General features: G+C 32.4%; 5 protein-coding genes and 1 long non-coding RNA gene across 8 annotated transcripts; 2 read left to right on the forward strand and 4 right to left on the reverse strand.

The window, feature by feature from the left end:
• Window positions 1-249: 249 nt before the first annotated feature.
• Window positions 250-5,470, reverse strand: LOC107457879 (DNA-directed RNA polymerases II and IV subunit 5A). Of its 3 annotated transcripts, none has more exons than XM_016076056.3 (5): window positions 5,158-5,470; window positions 2,523-2,607; window positions 1,982-2,378; window positions 849-962; window positions 250-740 (listed from the first exon to the last, which is right to left on the reverse strand). In XM_016076056.3, exons 3-5 carry the CDS (start codon window positions 2,360-2,362, stop codon window positions 615-617), a joined length of 621 nt encoding a protein of 206 aa, XP_015931542.1. In that variant the 5' UTR covers window positions 2,363-2,378; window positions 2,523-2,607; window positions 5,158-5,470; the 3' UTR covers window positions 250-614. The 3 variants fall into 3 exon arrangements, with proteins under 3 accessions (XP_015931542.1, XP_015931544.1, XP_015931543.1); XM_016076058.3 differs by lacking the exon at window positions 5,158-5,470 and adding an exon at window positions 3,846-4,094 and having other exon boundaries at window positions 2,523-2,604; XM_016076057.3 differs by lacking the exon at window positions 5,158-5,470 and adding an exon at window positions 3,846-4,094.
• Window positions 3,850-5,419, forward strand: LOC107457864 (uncharacterized). The gene is made up of 2 exons (XM_016076036.1): window positions 3,850-3,994; window positions 5,112-5,419. Exons 1-2 carry the CDS (start codon window positions 3,850-3,852, stop codon window positions 5,417-5,419), a joined length of 453 nt encoding a protein of 150 aa, XP_015931522.1.
• A 3,972-nt stretch (window positions 5,471-9,442) lies between the features above and the next one.
• LOC107457885 (GDSL esterase/lipase At5g37690) lies at window positions 9,443-11,617 on the forward strand. Its single transcript, XM_016076068.3, has 6 exons — window positions 9,443-9,697; window positions 10,108-10,235; window positions 10,339-10,465; window positions 10,551-10,663; window positions 10,881-11,130; window positions 11,239-11,617. The coding sequence occupies exons 1-6, from the start codon at window positions 9,448-9,450 to the stop codon at window positions 11,454-11,456; spliced, it is 1,086 nt and encodes a 361-aa protein (XP_015931554.1). The 5' UTR covers window positions 9,443-9,447; the 3' UTR covers window positions 11,457-11,617.
• LOC107457886 (uncharacterized) lies at window positions 10,979-12,907 on the reverse strand. The gene is made up of 2 exons (XR_001585925.3): window positions 12,788-12,907; window positions 10,979-11,421 (listed from the first exon to the last, which is right to left on the reverse strand). It is a non-coding gene; the product is annotated as an uncharacterized LOC107457886 (long non-coding RNA).
• Window positions 12,908-13,634: 727 nt separating this feature from the next.
• On the reverse strand, window positions 13,635-16,873 carry LOC107457889 (glucan endo-1,3-beta-glucosidase 2). The gene is made up of 4 exons (XM_016076077.3): window positions 16,645-16,873; window positions 14,551-15,804; window positions 14,131-14,158; window positions 13,635-14,036 (listed from the first exon to the last, which is right to left on the reverse strand). The coding sequence occupies exons 1-4, from the start codon at window positions 16,709-16,711 to the stop codon at window positions 13,871-13,873; spliced, it is 1,515 nt and encodes a 504-aa protein (XP_015931563.1). The 5' UTR covers window positions 16,712-16,873; the 3' UTR covers window positions 13,635-13,870.
• A 2,252-nt stretch (window positions 16,874-19,125) lies between these two features.
• LOC107457865 (glycine-rich cell wall structural protein 1.0-like) lies at window positions 19,126-19,951 on the reverse strand. The gene is made up of 3 exons (XM_016076038.3): window positions 19,504-19,951; window positions 19,358-19,418; window positions 19,126-19,267 (listed from the first exon to the last, which is right to left on the reverse strand). The coding sequence occupies exons 1-3, from the start codon at window positions 19,949-19,951 to the stop codon at window positions 19,126-19,128; spliced, it is 651 nt and encodes a 216-aa protein (XP_015931524.3).
• Window positions 19,952-22,619: the final 2,668 nt, after the last annotated feature.

A 22,619-nucleotide genomic window follows, 5' to 3' on the forward strand; every position in this document is an offset into this window, starting at 1 on the left:
ATGACAAAAAATAGTATTGACATCTTTTTCTTTTCTTATTTTTATCTCTAATACAAAGTACTGAATCTGGTAGTACAAACACCTGTCAACCATTCTTAACCTGGTCTAGTAACTTTAATCATTTACCGGCATAGACCATATTATGCGCAATAACGTAAGTGATAATTGTTTGAGTCATGAAAATCCTAATATTTTTTTACCTAACAGCCAAGTTATAATGACAAGATCAAGTTAAAATGACAAACATAATGAATTGAAAGAAAATATTTTAATTAAAAAAAGTTATTAGTGGATCCTATTCTGATGCCATTTTATGCGGAATCCGAGTCACCATATTTTCCGATATTCAGAATAACCCACCGAGAGCGCACAACCAAAAGAATTCGTGCAGTTAAAGACGGGTTTTGCGGAACATTGGAAACTAACCACCGCAGTATAGAATGTCTTAGTTTGACTACTAAGGTTCAACAATAACTTCTAACTGATAGCTAAAAGAGTACACCCAAAAGAAAAAGACGGTTCTTTATCCTTGTCCATGCTTCAAGCTCTCATAAATATCTATCGATAGAGGGCATATGGTACCATAAATATAGTCAGGACGTTGAAGGAAATTCTTATACAACAAATCGGTAGGTAACATATCTGCCTGCAGTCTCACTTGGCCGGATTATCTTAACAACTTGTCCACGCTTCAATCCATAATATCTTGCAACAGGATCAGTAACTTGAATCCTAGGAAGCTGAGGAAAACCCCATCATATATATTAGGGTTGAAGTAACATGTTAATATGTTGCAAGATTTGTAGTACAATTCTAGAATTAAATATATAAGTCAAAATTAAACATACTTGAGTTTCTTTCACAGTATATCTCTCAATCAAAGTTTTCTTCTCTGCATCAGTAAGTACTTGATGCTCAGGGACAAGAACATGTTCTTTTATGTTGATCAGCAATTCTGCTTCCTGCATCAATAGGTTTCTTACAAGTTGTAATTGACAAAGAGAAGCAACCATATTTCTAGCAGCAAAACTAACATAATACAAAAGAAAATGAAAAAAAAGAAAATCTTAACCATTGAAAGGATAATCTAAAGAAATAATTAATACACTATTTCCTTTGCACATATATCTCTTGGTGAAAATTTCCAATCACAAAAAAAAAAAAAGTTTAAAGAATACGGGTAAATGTGAAGCTTAAGCAGCTCCCACCATTATGAACTGTATTGATTATCTCTAAGTTTGCAAGACTAAACACAAGGACAATAGTCTCTGACTCCCTATAAAATCCTGTTGTTTATTAATGAGTAGTATGTTCTAAATTCAACACCAAAACTAACAAATTTTATTTTTATAAATGTAGTTTTGATTAGTGATTTGAGGGGAAGTGGAATAGAGTCCAAGGGATTTAATTGGTTTTCATTGTTTGGTTTGATAAAATGAAATAGAGTGGAATGGTTAGTAATAAAATAACAGAGAAGATTCCATCCTACTCCATCAAACTTTCAATTGTGTTTTCTCAATTTGGGGTTAGTAATGGAACCATATTTTATAAAAAAAAAGAGAATGGAATGTTGGAAATTATTTTAATTAATATTGGGTTTCTATTGATTGTGGGTTATTTTGTTGCTAAAATTGGTTGAACGGATAGCTTCGATTCTTCAACCATCATGCGTTATTAAACTTGGGCTCAATAGTCAATAGTGAATACTAGGGTATAATAGTCCAATTGATGAAAACTAGGTCTTTGATGAAACTAAGTTACTATACATTTATCTTATAATCAAATCTCACTTCCACCCTCAATCTCTTCACATATGAATACCCTAAACCCTAACACATTCCATTCCATTTCTTTAAGCTCACTACACTCTCCTAATACCTACAATCAATAGAAATTGAATCTCCATAGATGTTTCAAGCTATTGTAGAAATTGAATATATGACTCAAGAGGTACGTTATAAACTTATAGTAAAAGACAGACCTGGAAAACCTCCAAGTGAAATTTTTGAGAAACTTCACTGATACAAGTGCGGGCAAATGGTGTTAAATTCTGTTGACAAACCAAGATAGCCCTGAAAACATTCTCGGAGTTCATTCGATTGGTGTAGGTCTTCAAGGTCTTGACACCAACTTTAGCTTCTTCGGGGAAGAAGACATAGATCTGGTCAGAAGAATTATCCTTCTTGGATTTGTTGATGACAAGGTCTTCCCTCTTCATGTTCTCGCCATATTTTCTTCTAAATTCTTCTCTACTCATCTTGATCTCGAAGTCCCCAACAAGGTAATCCCTGTCCCTCAGCATCTGCATCACCGTCTTCCTAATTCTATACAGCCTGTTGATTTCCTCCTCCGATAGAACCATCCTTTTTCTTCTTTCTCTGTTCACCAGAAACCAAACAAACAACAAAATATAGGGCATATTATAACGTGAACAAATGGCAGATTGATTCGGAAGACATGCACGTTTACGAGATAAGAAAAAATTCGCACTTCAAAATTATGATTCTGAGAACAAAACTCACGATAAATAATAAAAGGTTGAAAGGGTTGGAAGAAAGGTGATCCTCGTAGAGATGTTCTTCACACAGAGTAGCCGCTGCCTGTCTTCTGCATTTGAAGGAAAGGATTTATAAAAGTGTGTACACGGGCCAGGCCAGACCAGGTATATACATATAACATAGTTATCAAAATCGAATCGATAATTGAACCAATCATGGTTCAACCGGTGAGTTACGGTTCATCCAATTAACCCAATCATAATAAAATAAAAATATAAACTTATAAAAATAAAATTAAAATTAAAAGTTAAAATACATGCCTTCATAAACAATAACTTGTAAGAACCGAACCGGTAATCAAACCGTTTAGGTTATTGGTTTACTGATTTATTGGTTCAACCGATAAATTACTGGTTGAACCGGTAAAACCGGTTTCACGTAAATAAAAACTATAATAGCAAAGGTATAAAACAACAGCTATTACAAAATACAAATTCACATCAATTGTTCAATGTTGGAAGCATAACCTATTTCCAACAGTTCAATTCAAAGGGTTCCTGTTAGGCAAGACAAAAGCAACCATATATGCATTCACTAAAATCTGTTTTGGACATAAAACCAGTTTTGCCGACATGTTTTCAAGCCTCAATTTGCCGAATGATTTAAACTATGAGCAACATTGGTACCTAACTAAGACAAATAGCCATGAGAAATTGATGAATGGATAACAAGCACTTAACTCACAAGTAAAATGGTTGCATTCAACTTGAAAATAACCATTCAATTCAACACACATTTAAAAGCAACACCATAGTAGTTCAACAGCAAATAATTCGACAAAAAGACACAGAGTCACTACACTAAACAGATGCACAATGGCATAATAGTTCAATAGCAAATAATTTCGATAAAAATTGCTAGAAAATCCAGCAATCCTTCTTCTAAAGCAAACAGGCATAATGGCATATTGGCATAATCAAAAATTAATAAAAAAAAAATCCAGCAATCCAGCAATCACTACACTAAACAGATGCACAATCAAAAGTTCAACAAATTTAGTAATTTCATAATCAAGAATCAACAAATTTAACATAACCAGAAAATCTATTCAGCTATTCAATATTTCCATATCCAGCCATATAAATTCACAGCAATGTTACATCAACAAAAACAACCATAACCACTACAAATCAGGAAAAAAAAAATCAACAATCTGCCATTAACTAGTTCAACAATATATACATAATCTGCCATTAACCTATCAGTTATTCACTCCCTTAATCAAATTAAAATCCAACTAAATAATTCAAAAAAACAGAGAACAGATTTCACAGTTTGGAGACCAACTTGGATGAGGCAGATTCTGGCGACGGAGAGGCAGCACCGCAGCAGCGACAGAGGGCAGCACCGCAGCAGCGACGGAGGAGACGCAATGGAGACGAAGCAGAGGAAGAGAGTCTTCGAAACTGAGAGGGACTGCGAGGAAGAGAGTGTTGGTGTGATGAGGGGAAGAAGAGACTCGAAATCGTTGGTGTGATGAGGTGAGGAAGAAAGGCTTCGAGAGCTCCAGCCTAGGTCCAGGGGTCAGGGGAAGGGTATTGGGGATTGGGGTAGCCGTTTAGGGTTTGGGCTTTTTTTTTAAAAAAAAAAACAAAACGACGTCGTTTTTTGGTAAGGAAAAACAAAAAAAATCCAAACCGGACGAGTTTCACAAAACCGCCGGTTCTCCGGTTTTAACCCAAAACCGGCCGGTTCAAATGGTTCTATCCGGTTTTGTTCCTTATACGGTCAATTTACTCAACTAAACCGACCAAATAACCGGTCACCGGTTTTTCGATCGGATCGGCCAGTCTGATCCGGTTTTTACAACTGATAAACATATTAATAAAAATCAATTATCAATTCTTAGGACATAACTAATAGGACATAACTAATGATGCAAAATTAATAATGAATTAGTCAATAATACAAAATATTTTTTTAATTTAAATAATCAAGAGAGAACAAAATTCATTTGATGATGCACAAAATTCATTTGACGATGCTTGTTCTTGAGATAGTGGTATTTCTAATGACGTTTGTGAGGAAGATATTTTTAAAATTCTAGTCCAAAGAATGAACAGAAAAATTCATCTCAGCAACAATTTTCAACAAATTCAACTCTAATGATTTTCAACAAAAAATTTTTCTTAACTGATTATTTCAAAAAGACAAACAAATTCAAGATTCAACGATGAATCAGTAACAAATTCAACTTTAATGATTTTTAGCAACAAAAAAATTTAACCAAATGATTATTCGGCAACACAGCAACAAATTCAAGGTTCAATCGCTAACAAATTACACTCAGCGATGACTTTCAGCAACAAAAATATTTAGCTAATTAATTATTTGAGGGAGACAGCAACAAATTCAAGATCCAGTTACGACAATTAGTAACAAATTCATCTCAGTGATTATTTTCAACAAAAAAATAGCTCAGTTATATTTTCAGCTACAAATTTCAATAACAAATTATTCAAGATAACATTCATCAGAATAATTTTTAGCAACAAAAAAATTAATTCAGTGATATTTTCAGCAACAAAATCAAAGTACATTGATGAATTACAGCAACAAAACAGAAAAAGAAAGAACAGGAGAATTTGTTGGAACTCACCAAGTTTAGGGCTTCTGGTTCCACAAAGGAAGCTGACAGCGGAGAGGAAGCTGACGGCAAGACTCGAAGCAAGAAGACAACAATCACGACCAGCCCGGGACCTACTGCTTCTGTTGCCGGCGATGACAAGCGCAGAAAAAAAAGGCGCGCGAGCGTGACTGAGTGCAAGACGGTGATGACTCACACAGAATGCGACGACCAGCTTCAGTGCGAGACTGAAAGCAGTGAGAGAAACCGGAGACGAGAGAGGAAGAGAGCTTGAGTGCGACTGTGCGAGATCCAAAGAACCACAGGGAGAGAGATGAGATCGCTCGTGCTTTAGTGAGAGAGTGACCAGAGGAGGGAGACATCGAGGGGCCAGGGCAAAAGGGTTTTTTATGGATGGGAAATGACGTCGTTTCCAAAATAAAAAAAATTAAACAGGATCCGGTCCGAGTTTTGAAAACCGACCGGTCACTTATTTTAATAAAAATCAAACAGGTCGAACCGATTTTTGCCGAGTTCAATGCTTGAATAGTTTGAAAGGTGGCTCAGAACAACTAAATAAGTAACTGAATTTTCAGTTGAACCGACCAAGTCGAATTGTGTTTAATGACTATGAGTAAAAATATATTCGAACCCAATTCGATTTTTTTATTTTAAAGTTAGGAGTGCGACTCAAAGCCGAAATCTTTAGGTGAGGATGAAAAAATTATGTTAATTGAGCTATAATTCGTTGGTAAAACCGAATATTTTATCATATCTATTTTATTGAGGTAAAATATGATACATTAACTTATTTGTTTAATATTAAATACCTTGCTATAAATTATATTTATAAATTCCTTTTAATGAATTAAATTTATAATATATATTCTTGAGAATTTATGAAGTGCTTTTACCTTTACTTTTATTTTCTTAAGCAACTGAAGTCACTTGGAGTTAAATCCCATTTTTGTTCATTGCGACGTGAAGAGCTTCAATTTTATACTGATTTGTTGATAATATTAGTATCTACCATTAGATTGAATTGCAATTATTATTTTTTTTTGGGTATTGAATTGAATTGAAATTATACTAGTTTGCTTTTGGTGAATGAGCACTTCTACAGTTCTACTGCCCTTGTGTTTATTCGAAAATGTTTTCCTTAAACGTTTTTTTTTCTTCAAGCTTTTTTTTTTTTTTTTTTTTTATCAGAGTGAGAGATTAGGGATTTTGTAACATCATAGATAGATAGCACTTTCAGTATCAGGGTGTGGCTCAAGAACCCTAACCCTAGCCTTCAAGCTTAAAATGATTACGAATGTTGAATGTACTTATAAACGAAGATTAAAAAAAAAATAAAGGGAAGAACCTGAGAATAAAGCCCAAATTATATACATTGGTAAATAAACGGAGCCTAGACCAATTGGTCCACATTATCCCACAGTAAGACCATAAGTCCAAAAATGTTCACATAGTCATGAATTTCAGTCAAGACTAATTAGAGTTGTGGTATAGAAGCTAGCACTTTGTTTAAGCTTTGTGAGCTCTTAGAATTTATCACATGGAGGGGCCTTACTCCATGGCCGAATTTGATGCCAAACAAGTATGAAGGGCCACTGCTTTGGCTTTTTTTGACAATGTAGTTTGCCTGCACAAAGACCTATAAAGTGGGTGTGACATGTACAATTTGTCAATTTCAATGATCAATTAGATTACTTGATCCTGATGTACCTCATTGTGCTCCTTAGTGGGGGCATAAACAAGTTTTCTTTACCAAGACATTTTATCTCTTCCTCAACTACGATTTTTCCTTCAATTTACAAACATCTTCACTCACGCAACAAGCAGCCTATTTCCTATAGGAAAGCTCCTTTATTTTGGATTAAAACCAATTTCCGACAACTACCTTAGTAGTTCAATCCTACTAGCTACTGTGTGGCCTCTCGATAAAATTCAATTTTAGCAACCCCGTCTTGTATAAAACTTTGGAGGTCAAACCTAATTTTATGAAATTTAGCATTATCTATCAATTGGGAAAAAATCACAACAAAAGTATAAGCACAAGCACCGCTGGAGTGAGGAACTAGCAAAGGTTTCACAATCACGATAGATGCACCTAATATGGGTGTTTAACTTTTTGCTTACTTTAACAAGATTTATTACCGTTTGAAAATGTATTATCAACCTATTTATCTTTTTTTTTTTGGGGGAAAATGCTATGTGTCCTTTAAAATTCAGCCTTTATTCAGCCTTTAAATTTAAATAATATTATTTAAATAAATTTTAATTAAAAGACATTCCAAATTTGTAGCTAAACATGTTGGTAATTAAAATTAATTTAAATTTCAAATACTAGAATTTCTCTAACTTCCTACCTACTTTATAAAATAGTTATTTTATTAGTTTTTTATTTATTTGCACGTCCCCCTCCCCTCTTTCGTGTACGTTCTTTTTTTTTTCTTCTCTCTCACTGTTCTTTACAAAAATTTTCATAGAAGAGTATTATTTCTCTACAGGTAAATTTATTATTTCATATTTAATATTTTATTATTATTATTATTATTGTTATTAGATGAGTCGTGCTATTTTGTTTCTATTTCGAGTGACTTACATACTAACTCAAAACTCATTCATCATTATTTTAATAAGATTATATCAACATTTGAATTAAATAATAAATAATCAGTGTATATATCAATATTCTTTTCTTCTTCTTTATTTTTTTTCTTTCTTTCTTTCTTTCTTTTATTTTTTTTTGAATTTTTTTATTGCTTATTTGAATATTAACGCTTTTAAAATTATTAAAATGTATATTCGTAAAAATTAATTTTTTTCAATTGTAACACATCTAAAATTATTAAATTATACATAAAATATTTTTAAAACACATCCAAAATTATAAATCTAAAATTTAAATTTAAGCATTAAAAATAAAATTAATTTTTTATATCTTATTCGAGAAAAACTCATCTAATATTTCTCTTTTTTTAATACTTAGATTTTTTCGTTACTTATTTTAATATTAATGCTTTTAAAAGTATTAAAATGCTTGTTTGTAAAAATTCGATTTTGTTTTCAATTGTAACACATCTAAAATTATTAAGTGATACAAAAAATATTTCTAAAACACATCCAAAATCATAAATCAAAAATTTAAATTTAAACATTAAATATAAAATTAATTTTTTTTATATCTTATTCGATAAAATTCATCTAATATTTCTCATTTTTTTATTATTTGTTGAATTTTATCGTTACTTATTTGAACATTAATGCTTTTAAAATTATTAAAATGTATGTTTGTAAATATTGGTTATTTTTCATTTATTACACATCTAAAATTATTGACTTATATACAAAACATGTTTGAAACACATCCAAAATTTTAAGACGGTTTAAGATTTATTTTAAAATTTTAAATTCAAAATTTTGAATTATAACTAATTTGATTTTTGGATGTGTATTTAAATTGTAATTATAATATATTAATAATTAAGTATATTAAATTTAAAATAGAAATTTAAAATTTAAATTTAAATTTTAAATTTCAGTTTTATTTAGTGTTTAACAAAGCAAAAACTATAAACGTTAACCAAAACAGTTCTACAAACCGAATAAAAACAAAATTACAATTTACAACACAAGTTGTCTTCACCAACCACAATTCGCATAATGACAAACCACCAAAGATTTCCCCAGTATTTTATTTGTTCAAACTTCATACTATCACTGTGAATTTTGAACCCCCCAAAAAAACGGTAAATATAAAATCTTTGGCTCATTGAAATATTCAGCGTTCAATAGGTCATAAGATTTAATTTCTGTGCATTCTTGGTTAGTTGTAAAATAATCTTACACAAATATCTAATAATTTATCATATATCCCATCCATGAAAATATTCGAGTTAACAATTTATTATTCTATACACAATATAAACAAAAATATTTAATTAGGTGATAATATAATTTTTTTACACTGTTAATATGTACTAATTAAACTCTAAAATCGTGCGTAGTAGTTATTTGTTTTTCTTAACACACGTGATGTAAGATTCTTATCCAATACTTATTACTAGTAATCAACAATTTATGGAACATGTGGACCATTAGATAATAATATTGCTGACTCAAGCTTCTGAGTTGGCCAACTCCTTATGAGAGGCTCCATCATTTCCTCAAGAATCTTTGTAGTTTGGAAAATAATCACCAAACATGCAAACTTGGAGGAGTGAAACAATAGTTCATATAATGAAATATGGTAATGCTAATACTATAAAATCCGATGATGCACAATCACACTTTTCAAGAACATAAAGTTGGAAACAGATGAAGATAATGATAATGCTAAGGGTGGTTTTTGCTGTCTTTGTTTTCTCATCATTGGCAGCAATGGGTTCTTCAGCAACAACTCAACTTGTTACTTATGTTTTTGGTGATTCCTTAACAGATGTTGGTAACAATAATTTCCTCCAATATTCATTAGCTAAGTCTAACTATCCATGGTATGGGATTGACTATAGTGGGGGCCAAGCCACTGGAAGATTCACAAATGGAAGGACTATTGGCGATATAATATGTATTTTCTTCATCTTAATGCTTTTGTTTAGTGTTATTTTCGTTCGCTTGTGCCTGAGTATGTGTTTATAGACAAGAATTTAATTATAATATACAGTATGTCAGTATATTATGTTTAGGTGATTTTTTAAATGATGAATATTTTTATTAACATGGCAATATATATAATTGGATATGGTAAAACTCTTTTATACTGTGAGTATATAAAAATTAAATGTATCTCTAATTTTCGAATGGACATAAAACAAATTTTATTTTAGAATAGAGAATTTTGTTTGTTTTTATATTTTTCTCTTTTTCTAGTATCTTTGTACTCAGAAACAATTATCAAACGGGATATTGGAAAAACTAATAGTAAATACAGGATTTTATTTATTTTAATTGTTCTGTTACTTTTATGGTATTTTGCAGCTGCAAAGCTTGGAATACCATCACCACCAGCTTATCTTGCAGTGTCTCAAAACAGTGATGCCCTCCTCAAAGGAGTAAATTATGCATCTGGTGGTGCAGGAATTCTCAATGATACTGGACTCTATTTTGTAAGCAAAGACATTTATAAACCTACATGATTCTTATTATTTTACAGCTTAGTAGTAGCTTCTTATCTAACATTTTCCCCTATTTCTACATTAAATGTTTTAGATTCAGAGATTATCCTTTGATGATCAAATAAACAGCTTCAAGAGAACCAAAGATGTAATCACGGCAAGAGTAGGTGAAGCAGCTGCAATCAAGCATTGCAATGATGCCATGTACTTCATTGGAATTGGTATATTTTTGCTTAAATATTGATTTCAATGTTTAAAACTTCAATTATCCACTTCATATACTAAAGATGAATTGCACTTTTCCAGGAAGCAATGACTACGTCAATAATTTCTTGCAGCCTTTCCTAGCAGATGGCCAGCAATACACACATGATGAATTTGTAGAACTCTTAATTTCAACCTTGGATCAACAACTTTCGGTAATAAAAACACTGCATAATACTTTGTTAAATTTATGTTATACATCCTTCTCAACTGGAAAATGCAGTTAATAGGTCAAGTGCAAACTTTAATTACTGACGGGATACTCTCCTGAAATCTGTACTAAAATCCTGTTAATAATCAATATTAGTGAAAACGAATCTGTAATATAGTCAAATAAATTTACTAATTGAGATTTTATTTGCTTATTTCTAGAGACTGTATCAACTGGGAGCAAGAAAAATGGTCATCCATGGAGTTGGTCCACTAGGTTGCATTCCATCACAGAGGGTTAAATCCAGAAAAGGCCAATGTTTAAAGAGAGTTAATGAATGGATCCTTGAATTCAACTCTAAAGTACAAAAGCTACTGAACACACTCAACCATCGTCTTCCAAATTCAAAGCTCATATTTGCAGACACCTATCCACTAGTTCTTGACTTGATCAATAATCCCACTACCTATGGTAATTTAAGATCTTAAAATAAAATCCTTAAGACATACTCATTCATACTAAGCAAATTCTTTCATTCAACTTTTGGTAGACATGGTCTAATACTATATCATCACACAGGTTTTAAGGTTTCAAATACATCATGTTGCAATGTAGACACAAGCATCGGGGGATTATGCTTGCCAAACTCAAAGCTGTGCAGCAACCGCAATGATTACGTATTTTGGGATGCATTCCATCCATCTGATGCAGCGAATGTTGTTCTTGCAGAAAAATTTTTCTCTACTCTTTTCTCATCAGCTCCTGCAGCAGCACCAGTACCATCACCATCAAACTAAATCTTTTTACAATCAGTCATCAAAATATCAGAATTGAACCACACCTTTATACCAAGACTTTACCCTATATGTCTAAGTCAATCAGATAGTCAATTGTAACATAGATTAGCAACGTGCAATCAAGGAATCATTGCAATAATCATCAAAATGTTAGAGAGATATGTTACCTATGAGTCTATCTGTCTATGACATAATAGGCATATGCATATCGAATTTTTGATAAATTTAACAACAGAAATTATCAGATTTTTCCAATGAAATGTTGGTTAAATGTCATAGTTACACAAACACAAATTCATAATACAGAGATAGTAACTTGTATACCAGTACTACAAACACCATCATCCATTCAATTTCCAATATAAACAAAGACATTTAAAGATTCTAGGAACACATTTGATTTAAATATAAAGAAGTAATAGATTGCTCTCAGTTGAAAGGCCAAATTTTTTCCACATAAGAAGACATGAGATGGATAAGGCCTCTCCCATTTAAACCCAAACTGCTTCATGATCTTGACACAGCCCTCTTTCAATCTCTAAAAGGAGAGGTAACAAAACCTCATCCATTAGAAAAAGACATCATCAAGCAAAATCAAGCTCAAGAAGCACTTGTAGGCTCAAATGAAAAAAGGCCTAAACCCCCATCCAGCTTCAATTCGGTGTGGTTAAAGCAAAACAATCATCATCGAGCATCACAAACCAATTAAAACAAAAAGCCAAAATAAAAATGGTTTCTACTCAATTCAAGGAAAATTTGATTTGAACATGGATGGAGTAACTTCCATGCTCTCAGTAGTATAGGCACAATTTCTTTCCACTTGAGAAGATTTGAAATGGAAAAAGCCCCCTACGAATTAAGCCAAAATGCATTGTGTGCTTAACAAAACCTTCTTCCAAACCCTAAAAGAAGAGGTCCCATTCCGAAACCTCGTCCGTTAGAGAACGGATTCATTAGGCAAAATCAAACACCAAACATCCATGAAGCTTAACTAATAGAGTTCTAATCCCAAAACTAGCTCCTATTCGGTGTGGTTAAAGCAAAAAAGCATCATCGAGCATCACAACAACAATTAACATAATTAAAACGGTTTAAAAGCTCAGAAAATCAAAACCTAGAATTGAAAAATATGAAAATTGTGGATCCTACGAGAAATAGCATAATCCATATTATAAATTAGGGAAAATGCCAGTCCAGAGGAACCGATTTGATTTTGCATCCTTTCGTATTCTCTATGCCATGGTTAATTAGCATAGAGAATCATAGTGGATGCAGATTTCGAATCTGAATCAGAAACTGAAAACGAAAATGGAATCGAAGAAGGGAAAAACCTAATGCTACAAAGAATCCATTAGATGTGAGGACCAAAACATAATGAAATCTGTGCGAGGGACGAAAAGAAGGAGACGTAGTGTGTTTATATAACCCTTTTGCGACGCGAATAGGGTTTTGAATTTCACTGATAAAATTACGGTTTTACCATTGCAGAGTGGAGGAGTGTGGAAGCTGCAGTCCGCGGAAATTGCGAAAAGTGGAAAGGAAAATTCATAACTGAATTTGCTTTTTTTTTTTGGTAATATAACTGAATTAGCTTTATTTTACAGTTGTAGTATTTTTGGCCATTTGGCAACTACTCCATAAATTACACTAACAAAAAAACCCCACTAATAAGACAAACCGAAAAGTTTACTCATAATAATATGAATAAAAAAAGTGAAAAACAAAAATATTATCCACACATTAAAAATTAACTATTAAAATCAGCTAATATATATTTATGTATATATTATTATTTTATATTTTAATATATGTTCTATGCAGTGACAGATTCTCTTATATATTTATTATAGTAGTTGTAAAATTTTTTTTTTTAAATTAAGAGTGAAACTTAAACTTATAAGTATAAAGAGATTATACCTTCATTGACATTCTCATTTAATTAACTAATCAATTCGTGTGTATAATAATACAAATAATTTTTCAACCTACTTAAGCGCTCTTATTGGAAGTGGCAAAAAGAATTGGAGGAGCTAAATTCACGCCGGCATTGTTGCCATGGGAGATAGTAGATAGGAGACTACAACTTCAAAATTATATACAACAGTAAGTAAATAATCTAATGAATTGATTTTAAGTGATATGTAGAATTTTAGATGCATAATAAGATTTAAAGCAACCTAAAGAATCCGTGAATGGTTGATAATAATTGACCAATTTGAAAGAATTACAATGATGATTTCAATTGCATATTTGCATCCTCACTTAGTCCAAACCCTTTACTGGTTTCTTTGTACAAAATTGAATGGATCAATTTGAACAATGCTACCAAAGATGATATAACCTTGTAGCACCATCATTCATATATCACAAAATTTTTGGATGAAAAACACATTTTCAAGATTATGTACCACACTTCATAGCAAAACCACTCCACATATTAAGAATCCTATCACCATTAATAGAAGGCTTCTAATTCTCAACTCAGAGCTTTGGGGATTGTAGGCTGATGAGGAATCTGAAGCTGTAGAATTCATTGATGGTGCTGTGACATTGGTAAAGGTAGTAGCATTTCTTCCCAAACTGCACATTCAAAAACCAATCACTTGTAAGTAATACTAATTTCACAAAGCAAGCAAGGATATTGAAAATGAATCAAAGAAATAAATGCCTTTACCTTCCAGGAAATATACAAGAACCATGACCTACAATAAATGAAAACCACAAAATGTTAAAACTTCAAAGCCTTAAATAATAGGTTAAATTACTCTAGAGATCTCTAGATTCATTCATCTCTCATTTGGGTTTCTATAGTTTTACACATTTGTAATCAAATCCCTATATAGTACAAACGTTTTTTAATCAAGTTCATTTGAATAGACGTTTCCTAATCAAGTCCCTATATATTGGATGACGAATCGCTGTTTTTGACAAAAAAATTCTGCACAGTATAAGCAGTTAACTATCCATGTTTAAGCTATAGAGACTAATTGAAAGTTTGTGCACAATAAAAGAACTTTATTAGAGCTTTTAAACTATAGAGATTTCCAAAGTAATCAAAGCTAAATTAAACTAAAAAATGCATATAGCAGCTTACTTGGATCCGTGGTGGAGACAGTAGCCACTCCATTGAAGTCACAGGAATCAGGAGTCTTTCCCATCTTATGATAGTAACTATCAAAAGCATAAGTTGAATGTGCAATCACATTGTCTGGTTCATAGCATGGTTGTCCCTGCCGCATAGCAGAGCATTCCACTTTGCCCGGTCCACACGCCCAATCTAGTGCAGCCTGCAACATCTTCGGATCAGCACCCTCCTTTGCAATGCAGAAAGTTTGGTTGCTGGTATCATTTGCTAAGAGTGCATCTGATCCAGTCAAGTGTAAAATGTAAATAGGTGCACCATTTGCATCGAAGAGTCCCCAATTCTTCTCGGACAATGGCCCCGGCTTCATATCCTCGTTGTAGAGCTCGTAAATGTAAGTGCTAACAGCAATTCCAGGATACTTGGGAGTTCCAGTTTGGTTCAGCACATGCTTTATAAGATTGCTATTGTAAGTATTTGCATTGTCAATTGTTGCATCAGGCTCGTTGGATCCACCTTTCGAGGGCCATCCGGATTCAGTTACTACTACAGGAATGTTAGTGTAATTTAGAAAAAGCATGGCAAAGTATGCTGCATCAACCATAGCATCAAAGACATTGGTGTAATGCAAAAGGGTATTGGAATCAACGGCTTCTTTGTTCGGTGGCAAAGGCTTGAAGAGTGCATAGTCCAATGGAATTACACCATTTGATTGCATGTAATCATAGTAAGGGTATATATTGAGCATGAGATAAGAACCAGTGGATTGCAAGAAATCAAGCATTGGGACTAAAACTGAATTCAGTGACTTGTTAAAGAAAGCCTGCGAAGGTGGAAATGAATCGAGGATGATTGAAGAGGAAAGGGGCGTTGAGACTTTGATTTGGCGATCAAGATTGGATGCAACGAGAGCTGAATGAATGTACTTAAGAGCATTGACAAGTATTTTTGCTGCATTAGGAAGGGCAGTTAAGACTTCAGAACCAACACAAATGGCTGTGATGTTGGTTGCTGGATAATGGGCTACAACATTGTGTGAAACCCAGTTGGCAGCCGTCGAATTCGATTGGCCGATTGCTAGGAGCTCTTCATTAGGGACAGTGATAACAACTTGAATGCCTGTCTTTGCTAGTGCGACAAGCATAGCTTGGTCAGCATCATACAATCGAACATGTCGGATTTGCTGAGCTTTAAGTAGTGCTACTACTTGAGTAGGGTGTGGCATATCTGATAGATCTGTTCCAATATTCACACCAATAAATGGTTCTGCAGCCAAAAGAAAAAAAAGAAAAGCAACAGGATTCAGCTTCAGCTACTCAAATGACATAACTCCAGAAGCATATGCAGAAAGAATCTTGACAGTTAGCACAAAATTTCTCTTTTTTAAAATCATTTCCGTATTTATTACCACTCACCAGCATCTAAAATCTAAATCCTTTACTAAAAATCTGACTAATCCGATTCAATGAAATGCGGCTGACTCTCCGGGCACCGGAAAATAGCTTNNTAGCTTTTGAAAAAAAAAAAAAAACCCTTCTCCCTTTTGAAGACTTAGTTATAACTGTAATTATTTCTGAACATTAGGATAGTTCCCTCAAAGAAAGAAAGTGACTGAAATAGAAGCATCATCCTACTCCATTTTATATATCTAAATATATCATAGATGGGCCGCACTCAAATCAATAAAAGCCTAGCTAATTGTTTTTTATATATACTATAATTTAATTTTATTTACACCCAAAATTGGCCAAAGTTTATAAATCACATTCAAAATAAGTATAACATATACACAATAATAATTATTGAAGGGTCTTCTGCCACTGCTATTCTATAGCTTATAGCTGATTACAAACCTTGAATCTCACAGAAAACAGCAATATGCTACATGCAGTAAATAACTTCCAAATAACTTCATTAGTTTTCACATTGAGTTCTGAACAATGCCAAAACAATGTTATTTTGATGAAATACAAACCCAAAGGAGAGAATGGAAGAAGATTCATGATTCATAATGCAAGCATAAACTTTACAAAACAGAAAACGGAAACTCATAACACAGAACTCAACAAACAGAGAAGCTATATAATAAAGAGTGTGCACACAAACCTTCATCAGCTGCAACAACAAGAACAGACACTGCAAAAAGCAGCAAAAGAAGGGAATGCACGGCCATAGATTCAAACAGAGAAATCTGGAGCAAAGGGAAAAAACTCAATAATGAATGAGAGAGAAAGAAAGAGAAGGACAAGGAGTGTAAATGAAATGGGACTGTAGAGAGAAGAAAAAAAAGAAGAAAATAATGAAGGGAAATTAAGGTGTAAATGCAAAGAGGAAAGTGGGGTAAAGCTGTAGTAGTAGAAGTAGTAGGAGAAAGAAAGAATATAAGAGAGATGGGGTTTGCAAGATCAAGACATAAATCACACGTGGAAAGCTTGTCAGAACAAATCAACGGCTAAGGAATCATCTCTGTTTGAGAGAGTTTCACTGTTAACAAAGCAAAGAAAATAGAAAACCAATGAACAAGGCAAAAACAACTTTTTTTTTTGTTTCCAACATTTATTTAATCCATGGTTCTTTCATTTTATAGTAATATGAAGAAGAGAAAAAGAATATGTAGAAATTAGACAACATTCTTTACTTGTTAAGCATTGTTTGTATGTTTAACTTTTATATAATTAAGTTTGAATTAATAATTAGGGCAAGAATCCATTTTTTATTTATAAGTATTGTCAAAAAGTTAATATAAAGGGAGGTGAAAAGGTTGCAAATGTTGAAATGTAGAATAATGTAATGGAAATGGTGATAAAGATGTTATTATTTAATTTTTTTTCTGAACATCTTTATATGTTTATGCATATTATTATAAAAAATATATTAATAAATTAATTTTAACAAATATTACATAATATTTTTGTTAAATAAAGTTGTATTTATGAGACTCATTTTATTCACTAAAATATAAAAGTTAAATTGGTTCACATCAATTTAATATTTCTAACGAAAGATTCTAACTATTTTAAATGTTAATTTAATTATACATGCACTAAAATGAGAATTAATGACTTGAATAAGCAACGAAGGAGTATAAGTTGATATAATAAGTTAATAACCAACAATGATTACATTTTTGTTCATATATAATTGATTAATGTGATGTAAGTGCATGTGGAGGTGATATCCTAGCCGTTACAATACGGTGAATTCTTTCTTTTGAAACTAGTTGATTTGTGCTTTGTTTTGTTTTGTTTTGTTTTGTTGTGTAGCAGCATTCTCACTGTGTGTCTGAGCATGCAAACTCTCTGACCTGGAATTTGTGTTATGCGTTGTGAGCTTTTGAAAACACCGAAAAGATACCCCTAGAATTATATTATTTGTGCATGTAGAATATAGTTAAAAAACTATTTGTTATTTTAGTTAATTTAATACTTTTTTAAATATTTATCATTTTCATGTTTAAAAAAACTACTTGAGGGACTTTTTTCACTAACCCACAACCATGAAGGTGCTCACTCCTTCATCTCCAATATGAGGATACTATCTTACTACAATTTTACATACATGAATCTATTGTTATTATTACATATGACATTTATTATGAACAGATCTTACATTTTTAGTGATTTGAATGTGGGTTTTTTTTATGAAGGTGCAGCTACTTTTGGGCACCATTACTAAATTACCATTATTAATTCAAATTGTACTCTCGCCAAACCGAAACAAGAATAATGGGAGATATAAATCTGTAATTCATCCAATATTATATAGTGATTTAGCTTCGCATAAGAGGAGGGGAAAATTAGAGATGTATTATTTGCATCACTTTTTAATGCATATCTTTTGTATACTTAGACATAAAAGTAAAGAAAACGAGTTTAAAAAAATAAAAAAATATATGTAAGACAATTAAATTAATGAAGTTCATATCAAATTTAATTAGAAAAAAAATTGAGAGGGTGTCTGACACCTTTTATTTATCTACCTAAAACATTTTCCCTACCCATTGTGACTGGCCAAGAGGCACATTAGCAGATAGTTATGGATTGGGATTGAACAGCATCAATCCAATCTATCTACCCGCTATTCCAGGGTTTTGTACCTCCTAATTAGTAGTTGCTACTGATTAATTGGATAAAATACAGGATTTCATTTTTTGTGTTGCCTTTTTTACTTGTTCATCTTAGACGTAGTAAATAATTGTCCCTTTTTTTATCCATTATCGATTTGAAAGAAAAAAATAACTCTGTCCAATGTTGACACAAAACGAAAGTCAAACCCACGTATCCGAGAGAGATACATAAGAATTAATCACATTCTATTTGATATGTACACAATTTCATTTATGCATGTATTTTGCAGTAAGAAGGCAGTAATAATCCATCATATGTAAAGACCAAAGAAGCAGTAAATAAATGAAAGAAATATAAAAGAAGCAAGTATAGCTCAAAAAAACCGTCATGTATTATGAAGAAAATGTATGTAAACAATAATGGGAGGCGTGCTTATTTACGAGGAGTTCTTGCAAGAAATTAAATGTGCACGTAGAGAGATAGAAAGAGTAGACTAAAAGAATGTAATGTAGTTGGGTGATTAAACAACAGCATTCAACAAAGGCTCAGAAGATACGCCCTGCTGCTCATCACTTGGTTTCTTTCGTGCCAAAAGCTTGAGAAGGACAACAGTCAAATTGTATAGACCACTCTTAGCCTTCAATTTGCCGCTCACTTCGTATCTGCATTAATAGTAACATAAAATGAATATGGAATTGGTTGGCACAAGGGAATAACATGAAGCATGTCAATTGATATGACCAACAACTTACTCTTCTGCTGCATCGCTTTCTTTTACTTTTTGAGCAGTTCTTGGAGCTTCATTTGAGGATCCTATTCAATCAAGAATTATCATCACAATGTACGTATAGCATGCAACTTAAATTGAATCAAGAATTTCATGCAAAAATTCACTCACTATCGGGAAGTTGATGGTGGCCTAAGTCAGCTTCTTGAATGCCATCGCCACCTTGGCCTGCCCGCTCAGGATCAGCACCGTCTGGATGATGACCTGCTCCGTTGCCATCGCCACCTCCACCTGCTCCGTTGCCATCGCCACCGCCACCTGATCCGTTGCCATCGCCACCGCCACCTCGACCTGCTCCGTTGCCATTGCCACCTCCGCCTGCTCCGTTGCCATCGCCACCGCCACCTCGACCTGCTCCGTTGCCATTGCCACCTCCGCCTGCTCCGTTGCCATCGCCACCGCCACCTCGACCTGCTCCGTTGCCATCGCCACCTCCACCTGCTCCGTTGCCATCGCCACCGCCACCTCGACCTGCTCCGTTGCCATCGCCACCTCCACCTGCTCCGTTGCCATCGCCACCGCCACCTAACGCCAAATACTTGTCCCCAAGGTCGCTCATGATTGAAGAAACAGAGAAAGATGGAAGAAATGGAATGAGAATGAATTGGAGACGAGAGAGAGAGAGAGAGAGAGAGAGCGCAAAATACACACACTCTGACTCCAGTACCACCTTATATACTAGTACTACTTCATTCTCATCAATAACCAATCATAAAATATCTCCAACTAACTTTCCCGCCAAGCTTAACAAACTAACCAACTTCCTCTGTCTTCTTTCTTTTCTTAATTCTTTATTATTTCCAAATTCCTTCGCTTCAATTATTTTGTCTTCGTAACTCTGCTTACAAACTGGCCTCTCGTTTAACTGGGGATAATTTTGTAAAATTAAATTTATAGGTTAATTAGAGTCAAAATTTTTTGTTTTGTTTCTGAATTTTCTTTTGTTATTTTCATACGATAATAATATATTCTTTAATTTTTTTTATTATTGAAATTAATTTTTTTAAAGTATAAATTAAAATTTTATCCTTTTTTTATAAACCCAACCTTACTTTTATTCTTTTAATTATATAATGAGTGTTTTTACTTAATTTGTTTTTTTTTGTCCTTGCAGTAAAATTGTCTTTTACCGTAATAATTTATAATGCATCACCTCCATCATGTTCCATCTCAAGTTATTTTGTTGATTGGGGTGTTAATTATATATGGATGTAAGAGTTTAATACAGTAGAAACAATGAACTTCATTTTGCTGAAAGATGGTTAGATTTCCTTATATATTATAACCAACATAATAAAATTTTGATGAAGTTATATTTCCTAGGAAAGCTGAATTTATTATTGAACTAAATTTGGTTATTCTTATCTTGTCCTATTATATGACTAACAAATGATGGAATTTATTTAAAAAGAGAAAAGTTTGAATTTGCATGAATTACATATTGAATCTGATCAAACTATTTTTGCTAGTTATTATTATGAAAATGATTCTAATGTATATGAATCTAAAGTGTAGAATTAAATGTTATAGATATTATTGAAATAACTTAATTATAATATTAAAATTTGATTTTAGCTTCAAAAAGAATTTGAAAGTTGATCTCATTTTATTAGTTAAGTTTATTTAATTTAGATATGTAATATTTAATTTATTAATTTTTAATTTTATATTTTTATTAGTTTATTTTATCAGTAATATATCCATATAATTTAGTTAAAAATACTACTAATATGATAATATGTCATATAATTTTTATATACTTTTAATCTACCAATAATTAAAAATTAAATCATTTAAAATAATAATAGTATTTCTTTGTCAATAATAATAAACATGTATAAGAAAAAAATGTTTTAAAATACAGTGTTCTATATAATACTTTATGCGTATTAATATATTATATAATATTAATAACTAATGTTATTTAATAAATATAGATATTAATATATTATTATGAGAAAGATAATATTTATATATTATTAAAATTAAAATAGAGTAAACTATCATTTTTATCTATAAAAGTTGAAAACGCTAACATATCTACCCATAAAAAATAAAAACTACCATTTGTAGCCATAAAAATTGACTTTTGCAAGCAAAATTATCCAAACCCTAAATAATTACATAAAATTTCTAAACTATCCTTGGTGAGTCTCATCCTCTTCAACTCTTCATCTAAATCGTGAACCAGCACTGCTGCACCACCCTCCCCTTTCCACACTCTCTCTCTCTTCCTTCTCCTCTATCTTCTTCAATTGTCCTTCTCTCTTTCTCTCCTCCCTCTTCGCACTTTTCTCCTTCCTCTTCTTTTCCTATTGATGTCTTTCTCTTCTCTGTCGTTCTTCTCTCTCCTCTGTGCATTAATGGTGGTTCCTCCTTTTACCGTCGCGAGCTCCATCTTCTCCTCCCCTCCTTTTCTTCTTCTTCTTCGGGAGGTTTTTGACTTCAGGAAGTAGCAATTTTGAGTCCTCTATTTTATGCAACCACAACTTATTTTTCAATGTTGAGTTCCTTCCTTTTTCAAATGTCATATCTTCGTCTTCTCCTTCTCTCGGTGTCGCTGCTCTCTTCTCCTCCTAGCGATGCATTTTCGTCATCTCCTCCCAGCATCGCCAAAATCGAATTAATGTTCTGTGTTATTTGTAACGAAAATAGTGATCTTGAATTTGAGAAATTGACAATTTTTGGGGAAGGTTCTAAGAAATTAGGATTTTATTTTGAATTTATACATGTTCTATTCTTCAATTTGATATGAGTTTGTTCTTTTTTGTGATTTTGAAGAAGATAGTGGATGGGCTATGTTAATGTTCAAGAGGTGAGAGAGGAAAAGTGAGTGAGTGAAAGAGAGAGAGAGAAAGACAAAGTAAGAAGGGAGATGATGCTACGGCAGTGGTGGTTTAGGTGCTGCAGATAGTGAGTGAGGGTGTGTGCGTGCGTGAGAGAAGAGAAGGGGGGTAATTTGGAGATTTTATGTAATTATTTAGGGTTTTGATAATTTTGCTTGTGAAAGTCAATTTTTATGGATACAAATGGTAATTTTTATCTTCTATAAGTAGATATGTCAGCATTTTCAACTTTTATGGGTAGAAATGGTAGTTTACTCATATTAAAATATATATATTAATATTTCAAATCAATTAACAACAGGAATATATATAATTATATTATTAGAAAAAAGATAATATTTTAATTTATATTAATTATATTACATATAAATAATACAAATT

This window comes from Arachis duranensis, chromosome 7 (genome assembly GCF_000817695.3).
Source record: "Arachis duranensis cultivar V14167 chromosome 7, aradu.V14167.gnm2.J7QH, whole genome shotgun sequence".
Lineage (NCBI taxonomy): Eukaryota > Viridiplantae > Streptophyta > Magnoliopsida > Fabales > Fabaceae > Arachis > Arachis duranensis.

Excerpts from the sequence above, each read along its gene's own strand:
- LOC107457879 (XM_016076056.3), bottom strand. The coding sequence starts at position 2,362 with ATGGTTCTATCGGAGGAGGAAATCAACAGGCTGTATAGAATTAGGAAG. Across the intron at positions 963-1,981 it reads TTCACTTGGAGGTTTTCCAG|GAAGCAGAATTGCTGATCAA; the intron begins GTCTGTCTTTTA and ends CTATTGATGCAG. Across the intron at positions 741-848 it reads ATACTGTGAAAGAAACTCAA|CTTCCTAGGATTCAAGTTAC; the intron begins GTATGTTTAATT and ends GGTTTTCCTCAG.
- LOC107457885 (XM_016076068.3), top strand. The coding sequence starts at position 9,448 with ATGAAGATAATGATAATGCTAAGGGTGGTTTTTGCTGTCTTTGTTTTC. Across the intron at positions 10,664-10,880 it reads CCTTGGATCAACAACTTTCG|AGACTGTATCAACTGGGAGC; the intron begins GTAATAAAAACA and ends GCTTATTTCTAG. Across the intron at positions 11,131-11,238 it reads CAATAATCCCACTACCTATG|GTTTTAAGGTTTCAAATACA; the intron begins GTAATTTAAGAT and ends ATCATCACACAG.
- LOC107457865 (XM_016076038.3), bottom strand. The coding sequence starts at position 19,951 with ATGAGCGACCTTGGGGACAAGTATTTGGCGTTAGGTGGCGGTGGCGAT. Across the intron at positions 19,419-19,503 it reads CCACCATCAACTTCCCGATA|GATCCTCAAATGAAGCTCCA; the intron begins GTGAGTGAATTT and ends TTGATTGAATAG. Across the intron at positions 19,268-19,357 it reads GAAAGCGATGCAGCAGAAGA|ATACGAAGTGAGCGGCAAAT; the intron begins GTAAGTTGTTGG and ends CTATTAATGCAG.
- LOC107457889 (XM_016076077.3), bottom strand. The coding sequence starts at position 16,711 with ATGGCCGTGCATTCCCTTCTTTTGCTGCTTTTTGCAGTGTCTGTTCTT. Across the intron at positions 15,805-16,644 it reads TGTTGTTGCAGCTGATGAAG|AACCATTTATTGGTGTGAAT; the intron begins GTTTGTGTGCAC and ends TTTTGGCTGCAG. Across the intron at positions 14,037-14,130 it reads TCTTGTATATTTCCTGGAAG|TTTGGGAAGAAATGCTACTA; the intron begins GTAAAGGCATTT and ends TTGAATGTGCAG.
- LOC107457864 (XM_016076036.1), top strand. The coding sequence starts at position 3,850 with ATGAGGCAGATTCTGGCGACGGAGAGGCAGCACCGCAGCAGCGACAGA. Across the intron at positions 3,995-5,111 it reads CTGCGAGGAAGAGAGTGTTG|CAACAAAACAGAAAAAGAAA; the intron begins GTGTGATGAGGG and ends GATGAATTACAG.